Here is a 17,129-nt window from a genome sequence, read left to right as displayed (position 1 = left end):
CTTTCTTATTGATAAAATTAGTAACACAGTATTTCTAAAACCAAGTTTCTGGCTGTTCAGCTCCACCCCACTCTGCTGCACACAGGAGAGTATGAAGAGAGACCCAGAGGGGACAACCAGACAAGGCACTGTGGTGTCTGTATACAAAGGCAGCCTTGCCAAACTGGAAAGGAAAAAGAGGGTGCTGAGACAGGAAGTGTAAAGCAGTGCTGCCCTGACTCTCAATTTTCCTCCTATGAAACGCTCCCGTTTCCAACTGTATATGACAAGACAGCAATTCATCTTCCCCCTCCTACCAGCCAAACAATGCACAGAATCAACGCTCAAGTCATTACTTTACACTTGGGTCGTATTGTCGATTTAGAAGAATGGAACCTTCCACAGAGCTTTTTAAAGGCTGACCTCACCAAGACTCTGAAGCACCGGATGCCCCGGGAACACCTTTGTTTCCTTTCTATACAACTGTACCTTTCCCTGGCATTATAACATCAGTTAAGTTCGATCAGAATCAACGATCAAGGAGATGACATCATCTCATTACCTGAGAACTCCGTCTACTTGGTCTTTGGTGTAGACTTTTCCTCCTTCACCACTACTCGGGGTGCCGTCCTTTGTGCAGGTAGGCTTGCTCTGGTCCCCACCCCCTGGAGGTTTTCGGCAATGTGTGCTGTTTCCAGCGGTGCTTCCATTTTTCATAATTATTTCCAATAATGCTGTGGGAAGACAGACAAAGGGAACTGTACCCACTTACATCAGGACGCAGATACGCAACTCCACAAGAAAAGAAAGCAGACAAAGTGCAATGATGTCTTCCAAAAAGATTTAACATGGCTTCCTCCTCCTCCTTTAGGGTGTGGGAGTGAGGGTGGCATTGTTTTGTTTTCCCTTTATTTAGACAGGATCTTGCTATTCATTTGTACTGACCTAGACTCCTGTGGCCCATACTGGCTTTGAACTCTCAATTCTGCCTGAGTTTCCTAAATTACAGGCACAAACCACCAATTCAGGCTCTACAATGTCTTTTTAAATAACAAACCCCCTGCTGCTGGCTGTGGTGGCACACACCTTTAATCCAATACTTTGGGCATAGAAGTAGGCAGATCTGTGAGCTCCAGGCCAGTCAGAGCTACACAGTGCAATCCCGTCTCAAAAGCAAAACCAAAAAAAATAGTAAATATCAGTGATTCCTATAGTGCATAACTGTCTACAGAACATTAACTGTCACTTGGGAGAGTTCAAAGACATGTGACGTCAGCAACTAGAAATCACTATCATCTAATTGTCATGACATGCTTATCACACAGTAAAACTAAAGAAATACCCAAAAGATATCATTTCAAAGTAATTAATGACACTATTTGAAAAAAAAGGTAGGCAGATCTCTGAATCCAAGGCCAGCCTGGTCTACAGAGTGAGTCCCAGGACAGGACAGCCAGGGATACACAGAGAAACCCGGGGGGGGGGGGGGGGACGACGAGCAACAACAAAAAAAGAAGCAGAAATTAGAAATTAGATTTCTGTTTACTTTTTAGCAGCAACAACGGGAACAAAGGACATTGGAATACATTTTTTTTTTAAAATACGATCTTTAAAGTAGAAAAACCAATTGTCAACTTGAGCTGAGCAGTAAGATTCTTTCAAATACACAAAATGGAAACATTTAAAGAGGCTGGAGGGGCAGCGTGGCAGTTAGGAGTGCTAACTGCTCCTGCAGCGGTCCAGGTTCAGCTGCCAGCACACATGTCAGGTGGCTCACAGTCACCTACACTCCAATTCCAGAGGATCCACCACCTTCTGGAACCTGCACACATCTTTGAGAAAACATGCACTACTATTCACATTTCAGACAGAAGGCAACTGTGTCCTTGTGGGCAGAAGTGCAAGCATGAACAGGGATCCATCACGGTGTAGATAAATGTACACCAAAAGACAGAATAGCAATAACGTCTGGGGTTTACTTTCAATAATCTGAGAAACAGAGGCTAATAACAGCAGGGTAGAAGGAATGACGAGGTGAGGTCGGTCAATACATTCCCAGTGGCTAAAGATAAATGGTGTAATACGATTAATCTTACTATTGTCTTGTGTGTGTGTGTAAAGTATGAAATTTTCCATAAAAACTAAAATTAAACAGTAAGTAATTAAACTTAGCAAAAGGACAAAAGAATAGGAAAATTCACCAGGATAGTAGTTTCAATAAACCTCAGACCAATAACCAACAACTTGACTAAGGATAACTTCAAATTTATTCAGCTTGAACTAGGAGATGTTAAATCCAACTGATGCTCTGGTTTGCTTGTTTGTTGTTTACGACAGAGACTCAAGTAGCCTAGGCTGGCCTAGAACTAGCAGCAAAGGCTGATTTTGAACTTCTGATCCTCCTGCCTCAGTCACCCAGTGTTGGCTTTACACGTGTGTGCCAGCATGCCACGCAAGTGTGCTAGGGATTGAGGCTTCTGCATAGTAGGCGAGCTCTCTGCCCACTGAGATACATCTCCAGTGCTAGCGCGTGCTCTCTCTCTCTCTCTCTCTCTCTCTCTCTCTCTCTCTCTCTCTCTCTTTCTCTCTCCTCCCCCCTTATATCTAGATGATAAAGTTACTTCTTTCAATCTCAAAAAACCAGTGTCATATGTATAAACTACAATCCAGGAGCAGCTGTGCTCACCTTTAAAGAATAAATCAATTATAAAAATATAACTTAAGGCTGGGAATGGTGGCCCACACCTTTAATCCCAGCACTCCAGACATAGAGGCAGGAGCATCTCTGTGAGTTCGAGGTCAGTCTGGTCTACATAGCAAATTCTGGGCCAGCCAGGGCTACAAAGTGAGACCTTGATTCAAAAGGAGGAGAAGGAGGGAAAGAGGAAGGAAGGAAGGAAAAGGGAAGAGAAAAAGTAACTTAAATCACAAGTAGGCTGCAATGCAAAAACAAAAATCATCATGCATAATGATAAAAAGAGACAAATATTTATCACAAAATGAACCATCCAGACAGTGAAATACTATTTGGAAATAAAATGACACTACATATTAACATGCCTATCACAGAGATGACAGAGAACACATTCTGCTAAGCCAGTGAGGCCAGGCACAAAAGACCACATACTATGTGGCTCCATGGATATGAAAAGCACAAGGCCTGGAGATGTGGGGCATAGGTAGAGCTGGTCTAGCGAGCCTTGGACTGAATCTTTAGGACACTGGAGTTGGGTGGGAGCCTGGGAAGGGTGGGGATACAGAGGGAGGAGAAAGGAAAGGAGAGAAAACAAACAGAGCAGGTAAACACACACTTAGAAAGCAGATTGGTTTCTGCCAAGGGCAGGGGTTAGTGGGTCAGAGGAACCTGAAGTGACACAAGGCATCCAATAAGCCATTTTATCTCCAAGGTTTGAAAGTATTCCAAAAGTATGGCACAAGTTGCACAATTCTGTGAATCCAGTACAAACCCACTTAAGTCTGTGCTTTCAATGAGTCAATTATTTAGTACGCACATTATATCCAGAAAGCTACTATACATATATAATTTTAGTTATACATTAAAAACGCCGACTGCTGTTGTCAAATTTGCAAAAACACATCTATTACTTATATAATTCTTTTACCATGGCTAACAGATAAGAGGTCACCAAAGAAACTGTATAATTGGAGGTGATATAGTAATCAAACAGTTATTAACAAGAAAAATAAAAGACCTACCATATAGCTAGCTTCTAGCTGGAGTTCAGCCTGCATTTAATATAACCACAGTGGAATCAGAATAGTCTATGCAGCAAGTAGTGATCCATGACATGTAATTAATTAGCAAAACTTAAAAAAAAAAAACTAATGCAGATGAAGTAGATCTCAAACCCAAATCCTCCTGCCTCTGCTCCTTGGTACTGGGATTACAGGAGTATACCACCACACCAGGTCAGGAACTTAAAATTTAAATCTCTAAATCTTGAATAAAGTCAGAGAGAATTAAGTACCAAAATCACAACCTCATGCACAGAATCCCCTAATATATGATGACAGGAACAAACCATCAACTGCTAAAAAGGTGTGTGTGTCTATGTGAGAAGCACAAAACAGTACATGGGCATTTGCCAAGCTCACAGACCAGAAAAAGAGAAACCAAATAACCAACGGGCATTGTAGGTAAAGCCGGGGAGATACCTGACAGGATGGGTTTCACCCACTTATAAGAGCAGGAGAGCCTGGTCCACACTTACAATGAAACTGCGGTGACCAGGACCCACACTGAAAGAGGAAGGCACAACTAAACAGCAAATGAAAAGGGCATGGGGAGACAGGATGAATGACGCCTCCCTAACCAGGTGACATACTTTAAACACCAAAGACAGAAGGAGCTCTGTATAGCTGGAAAGGCTAAATAAATAAACACAACATAAGGAAGTAATGTAAGCAATTAGTAAAATAAATGCATACTAAAAGAAAATGTTAGTACTCGTGCTCAAATGATGCAAAGGATTGGCATGAGAAAAAGTCACTAAGTGTGCCCTCTAAAGTAATCGTGTGCACCAGAAAGTCTTGACAAGCCAGCGGGTGAAGGAGGCGGCTCTACAGGAGCAGTTTGAACCGCAACTCAGAATCACTACTTAGGGGCTGGAGAGCTGGCTCAGAGGTTAAGAGCACTGCCTGCTCTTCCAGAGGTCCTGAGTTCAATTCCCAGCAGACAGAATACCAAAAATACTGTATACATAATAAATAAATAAATCTTTAAAAAAAAAAAAAAGAAAAAAGAAATCACTACTTAGGAAACACAGGCAAAGAGTGAGGATGGCTCAGCAGATGAAGATGCTGCCAAACCGACCTGACCACTTGAGTTCAAATCCCAGGACCCACAGGAAGGTGGAAGGAAACAGCCAACTCCATAAAGTTGGCATGTACAAGCACACATACATGCACACACATGCGTGCAACACACACACACACACACACACACACACACAAAGAATATGAAATCAAAGGGTAAAAATATCCACTCAAAAACACAGGGTTGGCTGGGCTTGGTGGGTCAGGCCTGTAATGCCGGCACTCAGACAGCAGAGCCAGAGTCAGGAAAACTACCACTTGCTTGACCAGCCTGGTCTACACAGTAAGTTCTGGGCCAGCCCAGGCTAATAGTGAGATCATGACTAAGTCAGCTAAGCTGGGCGTGAGGGTAGACCTGTAACACCAGTGCTTGGGGAGCTGCAGCAAGAGCAGCTCAAGTTTAAGCCCAGCCTGGGCTATGCTATCCTATCATTTTAAAAAGGCCAACCTGGAGAAAACAAAGTTACTTAAAACAACAAATAGTATACAGAGGAATAAGACATACAAAGGTTGAAAACTTCAAAATTGAAAAATAAAAATTTTGAAGGAAAGTAGTGGATAGTGAAGATGACATCGCGAAGAAAAATATAACAAAAAATAAAAGAAACAGTAATTAGATGACTTCTGGCATATAAACAAAACATCTACATGACATAATAAAATACCAGACATCCTAAGAGTAAATGACACCCGAGATACACTCAAGTAAAGTTAGCTGGGTATCCACACAAAAACAAAACAAACAAACCAATCAATCAATCAATCAATCAATAAATCAAATGATTTATATGGAAGAAAAGTTAGACCGTCCTCGGACTTTTTCCATCACTGGCACTTGCACAAGACCCTGGAGTATCCTCCTTGCATACCCCAGAAAATGAAGCGTGAGCTAATGACTACCCCTGGCATGTTAACCCTGACGGTCCACTTGACAGGCTCCAGGATGAATGACAGACAAGTCTCTCAACATGTCTGTGAGGGATTCCCCAGATGAGCTTAACTGGGGTAGGCAAAGCCCCTCTACATTTGGGCAGCACAGTTCTATGCCATGGGCTCAGGTCCTGCCTCAGAAAAAAACAAACAAAAAACAACAACAAAAAGTACAACAAACTAGCAAGGCACAGTGGCACAAACCTTTAAAACCAACACTCAGGAGACTCAGGAGATAGAGGTAGGCAGATCTCCAGACCAGTCTCAACAAACAAACACCAGGCAGCGGTGATGAACGCCTTTAACCCCAGCACTCAGGAGGCAGAGGCAGGTGGATCTCTGTGAGTTTGAGGCCACTCTGGTCTACAGAGTGAGTTCCAGGACTGGCTCCACAGTTACCGAAACCCTGTCTCAAAAAACCAAAACCAGCCGGGCGGTGGTGGCGCACGCCTTTAATCCCAGCACTTGGGAGGCAGAGGCAGGCGGATCTCTGTGAGTTCGAGACCAGCCTGGTCTACAAGAGCTAGTTCCAGGACAGGCTCCAAAACCACAGAGAAACCCTGTCTCGAAAAAACCAAAAAAAAAAAAAAAAAAACAAAACCAAAGCATACAGACAGATGAACACACACACACACACACACGCTGCATTTCACAACCTTGTGCTTTGAATAGAGTCCCAAACAATGAACAATCTAATAGTCTCAGTGTCCCTAGTACCTGTACTGTGATGCTGAAACACCATTTTCCACTAAAAGAAACCAAGATTATAAAACATAGGGTTAGCCAGGCGGTGGTGGCGCACTCCTTTAATCCCAGCACTCCAGAGGCAGAGACAGGAGGATCTCTGAGTTCAAAGTCAGTAGTGAGTTCCAAGGATAGCCAAGGCTATATACTAAAACCCTATCTCAAGTAAGTAAGTAACTAAATAGTAAATAATAAACTTTATTTTATTGTTGACATCCTTTTACGGCAATAAATATATGTCCTAGTCATCATTTTCACAGGGGAAATGCAGCCTGCTTTGTCAATTCTCATTTGTAGAGATCTACATTCCTTAAAAAGAAATTTACAGGGCTGGAGAGATGGCTCAGTGGTTAAGAGCATTGCCTGCTCTTCCAAAGGTCCTGAGTTCAATTCCCAGCAAACACATGGTGGCTCACAACCATCTGTAATGAGGTCTGGTGCCCTCTTCTGACCTGCAGACATATACACAGACAGAATATTGTATACATAATAAATAAATAAATATTTTTTTAAAAAAAGAAATTTACAGTTAATTTAATTTTGGACATGCTTTATCTGTGGGTGTATCAACATAGAACACATTACATGTAACCACATGTAACTATAAAAGTTTTATTTGGGGCTGGAAAGATGGCAAACAGTTACGAGCCCTGGCTGCTCTCCCAGAAACCTGAGTCTGAGTCCTAGGACCTAAATGGCAGCTCACAGCCATCTGTCACTGCAGACGACCTCTCTAGCCCTACACACGACCTCTCTAGCCCTACACACACATTCACACGTACTCCCACACATGGGCGACTCACAAAACTAAGTAAGCAAATCATTTTATAAAGACAAACGAGGCTCTCAAAGGGAACACAGCTTACTTGGAGAGTGCTTGCCTAGCATGCATGAAGCTCTAAATTGACCCCAGCACCACACAAACCAGGTGTGGTGCACACATATAATCCCAGCAGTGGCAAAGCGGAGGTAGGAGGATCAGAAGTTAAAGGTTATCTTTAGCTACCTATAGAGTTGGCGGTTAGATCCTACCTCAAGAAAAAGAAAAAGGAACGCGGAACTATAGAAATCACACCATCACCCTTATTCCCATCAGTCACTCTGCTCTCCTCTAGGGCGGAAATGCCATGGAAGAAGATTTCTGTCACATTGTCCACTTACTCCCTAGTACCTAAAACACTGTCTGGGGCTAGGGAGATGGCTTAGCTCGCAAGTGTCTGTAACTGCAGTTCAAGGGGATTCAATGCCCTCCTCCCACCTCTGAGAGCACCAAGCACACACACAGTGCACAGACATTCACGCAGGAAAAAATCCAAACATGTAAAATCAAAATAAAACAAAACTCTGCATGGCACAGAGAAGTGTGTGGTCAATAACTATCTGTTGAATAAACTCTCACTGTTTGGATGAGAAAACTGCAACTCAGAAGTGAAGATTTCTAAGGCAAAAGTTCAGACCCAAACTCAACTCTCTTTCCTCAGCACTAACATCTGAAACAGCCTCACTACCAGTGAAAATTCAGAAGTCATTTCCTAAAACTTAACTGGATGATACAGAAATAACTGTTTTAAATGTTCTCATCACTGAATTTTAATTAAGCCAATTAGGAAAAGAATGGAATGCTCTTAAAGAAAATAGGATGTATAATGATAAGGATACACATGATGCTTAAAAACCTTACCAGTTTAGGTGAGACAAAAGCAGGGACACTTTTCAGTTCTGTATTAAATACAAAGTAACAGGACAAAAAAAAAAAAAAAAGCAGAGAAATATGCATCACCTCTCCCATGGCTGAAATAAACTAAAGGATTATTGTAACTGTTATTAAGCGGGTAGCATGTACAGACTACCCACACACTTAAACGTATCTGTTCACCCATTACAGCAGATGCTGAATGGGCTTCTCTGTGGTTGTATGCCATCATTTGAGTCAAACTGCTACCACATTCTTGAAAAGAATAAAAATACTCTTCTCAAACAACAACAACAAAACCTTTACTAGCCAGACATGGTTGTGCACACATGCCTTTATCTTAGCACTTGGGAGGTAGCAGCAGGTGTGTCTCTGAGTGCAAGGTCTACATAGTGAGTACTAGGCCAGCTGAAGATACATAGTGAGATCTATCTCATTAAAAGGAAAAAAAGAGTCGGGAGGTAGCAGTGCACATATAATCCCAGTACTTGGGAGTCAGAGACAATCCTACTGTCTCAAAAAACCAAGGGGGGAAAAAGAAAGGAAGGAAAAGAAGAAAGAGAATAAATAAAAAAGAAAAAGAACTACACTTCAAACTAGCCTCCAATTACTCTAAAAATCTAAAACTTGAAACACCAAGTGTGGGGCCGGAAGGATGACTCAGTGGTTCGTCGCACTTGTTGCTTTGCTAAAGGACCTGGGTTTGGTTGCAGCACCCACATGACGGCTCACACCACCCTTAAATCCAGGCCTAGGGGATCTGATGACCTCTTCTGATCTCCGTGGGCCCATTCAGGCAAAACACACTCACACACACAAAATAAAAATAGATTAAAACGATACAAACAATGCGAACAAAGCCTCAGAGTGATGGCGCTGTATCTTTCCTTCTACCCAATGCTAACCCACATCAACTACGCAAGCATACAAAGGTAACTTTGAATGAAGTCTGAAGAATGGTCTCTAAAACATGGAAAGCGATAGCGTCCTTCATCCATCTCAATATCAAACTTTTCAACAAGAAAAACACTTGCCAGTTTATTAACGTGTTTTATGAGATTACCTTCTTACTCGATAGGAAATCCTAAGAGGACAAAAATCCTGGAGCATAACCAGAATTTAATCTTGTGGCTCCCTACTCATCATAAGAATAATGGAAAGGAAAACACAATATTTTCTTTTGCCATAGTACAAGCAGATCCAAAGACGATCCAGTCAACTTCCTGAGTTGTTTGTAGTCATCGCTCAAAAGCTTCAATTTCCCCCATACAGAACCTTTATCAGGGTCCTTCAAGAACATTCCAGATGTTTCTCTTGTTTGAGGTCTTATTTAACTCCCATAAACATCTCCTAGGAATACTCTAAAAGACAGTTTTTCACAGAACAGTCACACTGCTTTATTTTGGGTCACATCAACTCTGTGATGACATCCTAATTTTGCATATAATTAAAGCTTAGAATAGCTAAATATCTTGTCCCTGGTTATAGAGACAGCAGACAAAGTCTGCATTTGAACTGTTTTTAGACTACTCCACAATTATACCCTACCACTTTATTTGATAATTACTCAGCATCCTTGTTGATATCTTTCTACCTGACTCTCTCTCCTCCATTTCTCCATTGTTCCTATACCCATGGCTTTCAGAGCAATAATGACGCTGTACTTTTACAGTGTCCGTTAGGAGATCCATCCTAGCTGTTTACATGATAGAAGCATGACCCGCTCTAAATCTGGGCTAGCTTTAAGGATGCTGAGATGGTTTCACTTGTGAAACAGAGAGGATAGTCAAAATGTACTCGATGCTTTTTCGCAGCCCGTTCTTGTCCTCGGAGTACCATGGGATCCGTGCACTGTCCCTGCTGCACACATGAAAGGCCAAGCACAAGAGTCTGTCTACCTTGAGTAAGGGAGCTGGGTGGTGAAGAACCAGGCCTGCAAAGCAGGTGAACTGGCCTAGAATTTCTGCTTCTTTACTGTTAGAACTGCTCCTCCAGCACCAGATGCTAGCTAGCTGCAATCTATCTACATAGTAGAAGGGATGCGAGAATAATTTCTGTCAATGAGTTCTCGGATATGGCACCAGAAGCCCAGACAGCATAGCGAAGACTGACAAATGAGACTGACGACACAAAGCTCAAGCTCCCAGTGACACAGCTGACACGGGGGAAAGATGACCTACGGAAGGAAAGGGAAGAGCTGCAAGCTGGAGACGTCAAGGAGTTAATGCCCCAAATATATAAAGAGTCCCACAGTAATATCAACGAAAACAGTCTGATTTTTAACTGGGCAAGCAACTTAAGAGAATATATAAATCTCCAAAGAATATACAAATGGCCAAATAAACACATGAAAATTGTCCAACATCATTAATCATCATGGAAAATGCAATCAAAACCTCAGTGAGCTATCATCACGCTGCAGTCACTAGAATAGTCACTATCAAAACGAACAAACAAACAAAAACGAACTGGGAGTGTTGTGTTAAATAGACACTAGGAAACTGGAACCCCCGTGTATGTTGCACAAAATGGTGCGACTGCTCTGGAAAACAATGTGGTGGTTCCTCAAAAACCAAAATTAGAACTACTCCGTGACCCAATAACCCCACTTCTGGGTATATACGCAGAACTGAAAGCAGGTCTGTACACACTCGAGCTGGTAGGAGCATCACTCACAGCACAGGAGGGGAGGGAACCCAAGGCTCACTGACAGGTGAACGAATAACCTGTGGTGGCCAATGAGAGGGCTCAGACCGGTGCTCTGTCCCCACATGTGTGGAGAGACCCTTTCCTCTACAAGGTGTCACCGGATCTCACGCACACATCATGGAACACGCACACATACACACTCCACCCCCCACACACAATAAGATCTCCCCAAAAAGAAAATGTGATGTTTGAATGTGCATGTGCACACTCACACCAATGCACGTGTGTATGTAAATAATAAAATGTTCTTTAGTGTTTTTTTAAAAAGGAAATCTGGCCTGGTGGTGGTGGCGCACGTCTTTAATCCCAGCAACTGGGAGGCAGAGGCAGGCGGATCTCTGTGAGATCTTGTGACAGAGAAATCCTGTCTCAAAAATCCAGAAAAAGAAAAAAGAAAAAGGAAAAAGAAAGAAACCTGTCAAATACTGCAATACAGATGAAATATGAAGTTATTAAGTGAAATAAGGCAGGCATATAGAGTATTCTTAGATCAGGTACCCAATTAGTCTAATCTATAAAGAGTGATATCAGAATGAGGGCTGCCGAGAGCTAGAAAGTAACGGGGACTATTTAACTGGTACGGTATCGAGGGTGTAAGATAAAGCACAGAGCCTACAGCGCACCAGGTGGAAATACTTAACACCACTAAACTGTACACCTAAGAAGGATTAGAATAACAAATCTTATGTTGCACTCTCTACAATTAAAATTAACTTTTCTTTCACTCTTTTCCTGTCCTAAACCAATGCAACAAAAAGGTAAAGCGAAAAGCACAGAAACAAAAGGCTTCAACAATGCAGAAAGAATGAAGAAAACAGTAAAGTCAAACAGAGGCCCTGTTTATTAAGTTTCCTCTTAATTCTCTTAACCTGGAAATACTTGAGACCACAGTAAAATATCTCCCCATCAGAGAGGCAAACAGTAGCAGTTAAATAAAGACCTTTTGGAGATAAAACTCGGCTACTCTTCTGACTTTGCCACTTTCTGTACGACCTTGAGCAAGGTATTTTCATTCATTCATTCACTCATTTATTCATTTGTCAAAGTCTCTGCACATGGGTTAACCTGGTCAAATAATCCCATACCTGTACATGGGACTGTTTGGAGGAATAAATGAAGGTCCTATAAAATACTAGGCACAACTCTTGGCGCTTTGGGAGTGTTGTGTGGACTGTATTACCTCGAAGCCTAGAGAGTTAGACAATGAATAAGGAGAATTAAAGTAGGGTAAGTCCAAACCCTACTCTTCAGCGATTTACCGAACTTGCGGGTACTTACGGTGTCATATCAAATCAGACACTAGAAATCATTAATAACTTCACCATCCCTGTCAAAAGTGGAGCTGTCTTGTAAAGGTCTCTCCCTCTCCCCGGGAAAAGCAGTGTCATCTAAGGTATTCGAAGATACTTAAGGAACGGCTACATACAGAGCCCAGGGATGGTGAAGCCCGATAAGCCACTGGAGTCCTGCTCCTGTCACTTCACAGGGGCCTAGGCTGGTCGGGGGAGGGGACCCGTCACCCAGCACCCCACTGCGCCCCGCCGGTGTCCCCCGAGGGCTGGAGCTGCCGCGGCCCGCGGGGCGGAGGGCGCGGGGGCCGGGGTCACGGCGGGGGCCGGGGCTCACCGCGCGCGGCCGGCAGCGGGTACAGCTTCTCGGCCTTCTGCAGGAAGCGCTGGGCCTTGTCGCGGTTGCCGGCGCTCAGGGCCTCGCGAGCGATCTGCACGCATTTCTCCGCCTCGTCGCGGTTGCCCTCCATGGCTCGCGCCTCCTCGGTGTCGGCGGCCGCGCAGCTGCGAGGGGGGCCCGCCGCGGAGGAGGCGAGGCGGCCGGGCGGGCGGGGCGCGGCACGGCGCGGGGAGGAGCGGGCACCGCGGCGGCGGCGGCGGCCCGGGGACGGGCGGCCTCGCAGCTCCGCCTCCTCACGGCCGCCTCCCCGCCCCCCGCTGCCACAGCGGCGCCAGCCGCGTCCCTCCCGGGCCTGCCGCACTCCGGGTCCCGGCGGCCGTAGCCGGCCAGAGCGGGTAGCCCGGGCGAAGGAGGGGGAGACCGGCCCCTATCCCCAGGCGCGGCCCCGGAGCCCGCCTCCCGCGCCCTCGGGGCGGGGACAGGGGACCCGCACTTTCAGTTCGATTCCCAAGGACCCGAGGCCCCGCCCCTGGGCCTATAGGTCTGGAGAGGCCTCAGGCCTGGTAAGGGGAGCATTGCGGTATGGGTCCCACAGGCGCGACTCAGGCGGCTAGGGCTATGAACCGCCGCCACCCCAACACCCCCTTTCCAGTGGCACTTCTGACCCACATCTTTCGTGCTGCGCCGCCGCAGGTACAATGCAGCTCTTTTGGTCACTTAGGATCAGCTGTAACTAGCAGGAAGTGGTTCTTTCACCTACAAAGGCTGTTTGGCACCTCCTGCTCCCATGTTGGTTTTGCTCACGAAGTAACATGCAAGCACTGTCTTGGATAGGGAAGGGGCTCAAGCTAAGGAACATGTTGTCATTCTGTTACCCTAGTCTATGAAATTAGCGCACCCCCAACCCATGACGAGCATTCCACACTCCGCAGCAGTGTCTGGTCACTGAAAACATAATTATCTTCCACATCTCAAGTTCATTCCGCAGAGCTATCTCGTTATACCCCGAAGGTCTCTACAGTCCAGCTGTCCCACATTACTGTAACTGTCCACAGGACAAATACAGCATGGCTCCTCATGCAAGTCCTAACAACTCATTATATGACAAAATTGGCTACGACTTGTTGCTCTGCAGATGGACTGTTTAGTGAGCAAAGAATGAGACCTAGGAGACACGTTCAGTAAGCAGGTTTAAAACTAGTTTGGGATATGACCTTTATTGAGCTTATCCACCAGAGTGGAAATAATGTCTGTACAAAACCAAATGTTTGTTACTATAACTTCTGCATCACAATTAAAATCCAAACAGTTTTTTAAAAACAGTCAACTCAATCAAAACCCACTACTTCAGAATCGATAGCTTCTTTGAAGCCACAGTAACACTTAAATATGGTTAAGACTTGAATGCAGAAATTTGGTTGGTTTGGAAGGCTAACTACTAAGCCTCCAACTTGCTCAAATAGAATTACAAAAGGCAAAATTGTGTTTTTCACAGAGATCAGTCCACTGGAATCACCGACACTGGACAGCTGTTAAGAACAAGAGTCCTGAGATAGTAAGGAATCCAGGCATCCTTAAACGGTCTTCTGTTGTCCCTTCTTCCCAATCAGAGACTTGTGGATGTGCGGGATGACACCTAGGAGAGCGACAAGGGTTAATTCTACTGTTTGTGGAAACATTCTTAAAACACTAAAAATTAACGCTGGTAACTACAAACTGAAAGGTCTTTAAAAACCATGAGGTCCAAACAGAAAAACTGAGTGACGTAAACTAAAGCATGATTTTTCGAGATATACTTAAATATCCTCCTTCTAGAATCAATGAAAGTTTAATTTTCTTAATGGAGATGCAAGGAGTGATAACATACCACCACCAGCAATTGTAGCCTTGATCAGAGAGTCCAATTCTTCATCTCCACGAATAGCGAGCTGCAAGTGACGTGGGGTAATGCGCTTTACCTTTAAATCTTTTGATGCATTTCCTGCCAATTCTAGTACCTAAAAGGCAAAATTCTGATCAATCTCCCAACTTCCCTTCAGTCGAGATCCATGAAGCTGGCCAAACCTCAGCGGCGTTTTTAATCTACCAATTGTCGTCATCCTCTCCCCACTACCTGAATGACAAAATTATGCAAATTATGCAAAGAATTGAAGGGGCACGCTATTGCTTTTGCAAGAGCAGCAAACTCCGGCTCAGCAGGATCCTTGGTTGAACACTAGCTCCCTCTAGTGCTCGCTCGGCCTCCGCGCCGCGCTCAAGGCCTGCGAGTTTTCTTGCATCACTTTCCTTCTTCCCTCTCGCCACTTTCCCCCGCCCCCCAAACCTTTTCCAGCCCACAGGCGTACACTCCCGTTTACCTCTGCGGTGAGGTACTCCAGGATGGCTGCGCTGTACACAGCGGCGGTCGCGCCCACACGTCCGTGGCTGGTTGTCCTAGATTTCAGGTGTCGATGAATACGGCCCACAGGGAACTTGATTTTTTTTTATGCACACAAACAAAAATGCACAAAGATCAAAGACGGAAAGATGATGTGCGCGCCAAAGCCAAGGACGGTGGTGCACCATCGCGCTCTGGCAGTAACACGCGCGATCGACGCCCCCCCCAACGCCCCAATATTCAGTCTCTGCAGGCCAAGTCGCGACACATCACCCACGCAAAGATGGAACACCCATGCAAGGCGCCGACAAACAAGCAAGGGGGTGCAGAGATAAAGGCCGGGTCACCCCGACAGCGGCTGCGGCAGCGGCTACCTACCTGCAAGCCGGCCCGCTGCGAGCGGGAAACCGCCTTTGTCTTGGCCTTTCCGGAGTCTTTTCCAGCCTTACCGCCAGCCTGCGGCGCCGCCGACGCCCGCGAGCCCGGGAGGGACGGGAGAGGATAGAATTACCAAGGCGGCGCGCCCCTCCCCCACGGCGGCGCGTCCCGGGGGCCAGCGCGCGCTCGCTGCCGCCCGCCGGGGTCTCCGGGCCCGCCGCTCGCCCCCGCCCTCTCCCCCGCCGACCCCCGCCGCGCGCCCCCGCGGCAGCGGCTGCGCGTCCCCGCGCCGGCTCCCAGCGGCGCCGCGCGCGCCACCCAACCGTCGCCTCCCGCCCGGAGCTCCGGGCTCACAAAACACCTCCCTCCGCTCGTCCCGACCCCGTCTCCGCACGCTCCCCACTCGCCGCCGCCTAGCCCCAAGCCCGGGGGACGGCGGCCCCGCCCGCTCGAAGCCCGCGGCTCGCGGCCGCCCGGCGTCCACTCTCACGTTACCATCTCGGACCGTGCTGAAGATCGGACAAGCGAGAAAGAGTCGAGGCCAGGCGGACGCGCAGCGAGATCCCGGCGCCCACTCCTCCGTCGGACCGCGATTCAAACTGCGCCGTCTCCCGCCTTCCTCGCGCCCTTTATACCGCAGAATGTTCCCTCATCCGGGAACTCGGCTGGCTCGGCCCACCAATGGTTGCCGCCCGCCTTCGGGACGCGTCCTTGAAGTTCCAGCCAATGGGAGAGGGCGGAGCGGGGTGGGGGGCGGGCGCTAGCGAACTCGAGCGCTGATTGGCGCGTGCGGAGTAGCGGGGGAAGAGTGGGGGAGGCGGCGGGACGGGACCGGGGAGAAGAAGGGCGCCGCGGCGGGAGGGCGGAAACAGAGCGCTGCGCCACCGCCACCGAGCGAGCCGACGGAGGCGTCACGTGCCCGGAGGGAGGAGCCGAGCGGCTGGGGAGGGGCGAGCTCGCGTCCTCCCCACCGCAGCCCCCCCCACCCGATTCCCCGCGGGGTTCGGGCGACCACGTGAGCTCTCCTCCCGGTCTAGCCTGGCCCCTGGCTGATAGCCTGGGCCTCGCAGCTCGCCTCCGGTCCGGCCATTCCTCTCCTCTCCGCATATCTCAGGTCCCCTCTAGCTCCTCCTTTGTGACAGGTGGCTCAGATCGGCCTCTGTTCGGTGAACCACTTCCCTGATAGACTGACTCTTACCCCCCACACACACACTTCTGCCCTCACCTCTTTGGACCGCTCACCCCCTCCATCCTGTCTCTTGATAGCAGCAGGGCCAACTTACCTTGGTGATAACAAGTAATTTTGTCCGCACACAGAAAGCTTAGGATGGAGCGTTATTATAATGAAATCGTCAGCCATAATTTTGCGGAGACTCCACATCCATGGGATGCGCCTCATAGCCTAGTATCGAAAGTTGATTTATTGAAACATCAAAGCTATTGTGTGTCAGCTTTCCTACACTAAACATTTTGCCACATGAAAAATGTTGGGTAAATGTCAGTGGGGTAACCGTAACATGATTCACAAGCAGTTACAGATGGTCCATGTAATCAATTACAAATGCTGGGTTTAAAAGAAGTGGGACTGAGCCGGCACTCAGAGGCAAAGATAGTTCGAGGCCAGCCTGGTCTACAGAACGAGTACCGGGACAGGCTCCAAAGCCACAAACCCTATCTCGAAAACAAACAAACAACAACAACAACAAAAACAAACACGGGAGTGTACACACGGTACTGTCCTAATGCCAGCCACTTAGACATGCAGTTAGCAGGTTGACAATACCTATTCATCAGGAGACCATAATGATCTAGAGCTTTCATATTTATAGTACTTAATATGTAACACTTTTAAAT

The 17,129-nt window shown here is 46.6% G+C and overlaps 2 protein-coding genes across 3 annotated transcripts in view; both read right to left on the bottom strand.

The window, feature by feature from the left end:
• The window catches only part of Dnajb14 (DnaJ heat shock protein family (Hsp40) member B14), a 40,760-nt gene extending 27,946 nt beyond the window's left edge, over positions 1–12,814 (bottom strand). The window contains exons 1-2 of one of the 2 annotated variants that reach the window (XM_057793267.1): positions 12,518–12,814; positions 542–713 (exon numbers count right to left, since the gene is read on the bottom strand). In XM_057793267.1, coding sequence (XP_057649250.1) covers positions 542–713; positions 12,518–12,650 — 305 coding nt within the window. In that variant the 5' untranslated portion in view covers positions 12,651–12,814. The remainder of the gene's footprint in view (positions 1–541; positions 714–12,517) is intronic. The other variant, XM_057793268.1, reaches the window with a different exon arrangement.
• Positions 12,815–13,701: 887 nt separating this feature from the next.
• LOC130889597 (histone H2A.Z) lies at positions 13,702–15,935 on the bottom strand. Its single transcript, XM_057793443.1, has 5 exons — positions 15,771–15,935; positions 15,276–15,353; positions 14,878–14,991; positions 14,388–14,517; positions 13,702–14,156 (listed from the first exon to the last, which is right to left on the bottom strand). The coding sequence occupies exons 1-5, from the start codon at positions 15,771–15,773 to the stop codon at positions 14,095–14,097; spliced, it is 387 nt and encodes a 128-aa protein (XP_057649426.1). The 5' UTR covers positions 15,774–15,935; the 3' UTR covers positions 13,702–14,094.
• Between the last annotated feature and the right edge of the window lie 1,194 nt (positions 15,936–17,129).

This window comes from Chionomys nivalis, chromosome 18, assembly GCF_950005125.1.
Source record: "Chionomys nivalis chromosome 18, mChiNiv1.1, whole genome shotgun sequence".
Lineage (NCBI taxonomy): Eukaryota > Metazoa > Chordata > Mammalia > Rodentia > Cricetidae > Chionomys > Chionomys nivalis.
This window is presented reverse-complemented; position numbering and strand designations above follow the sequence as displayed.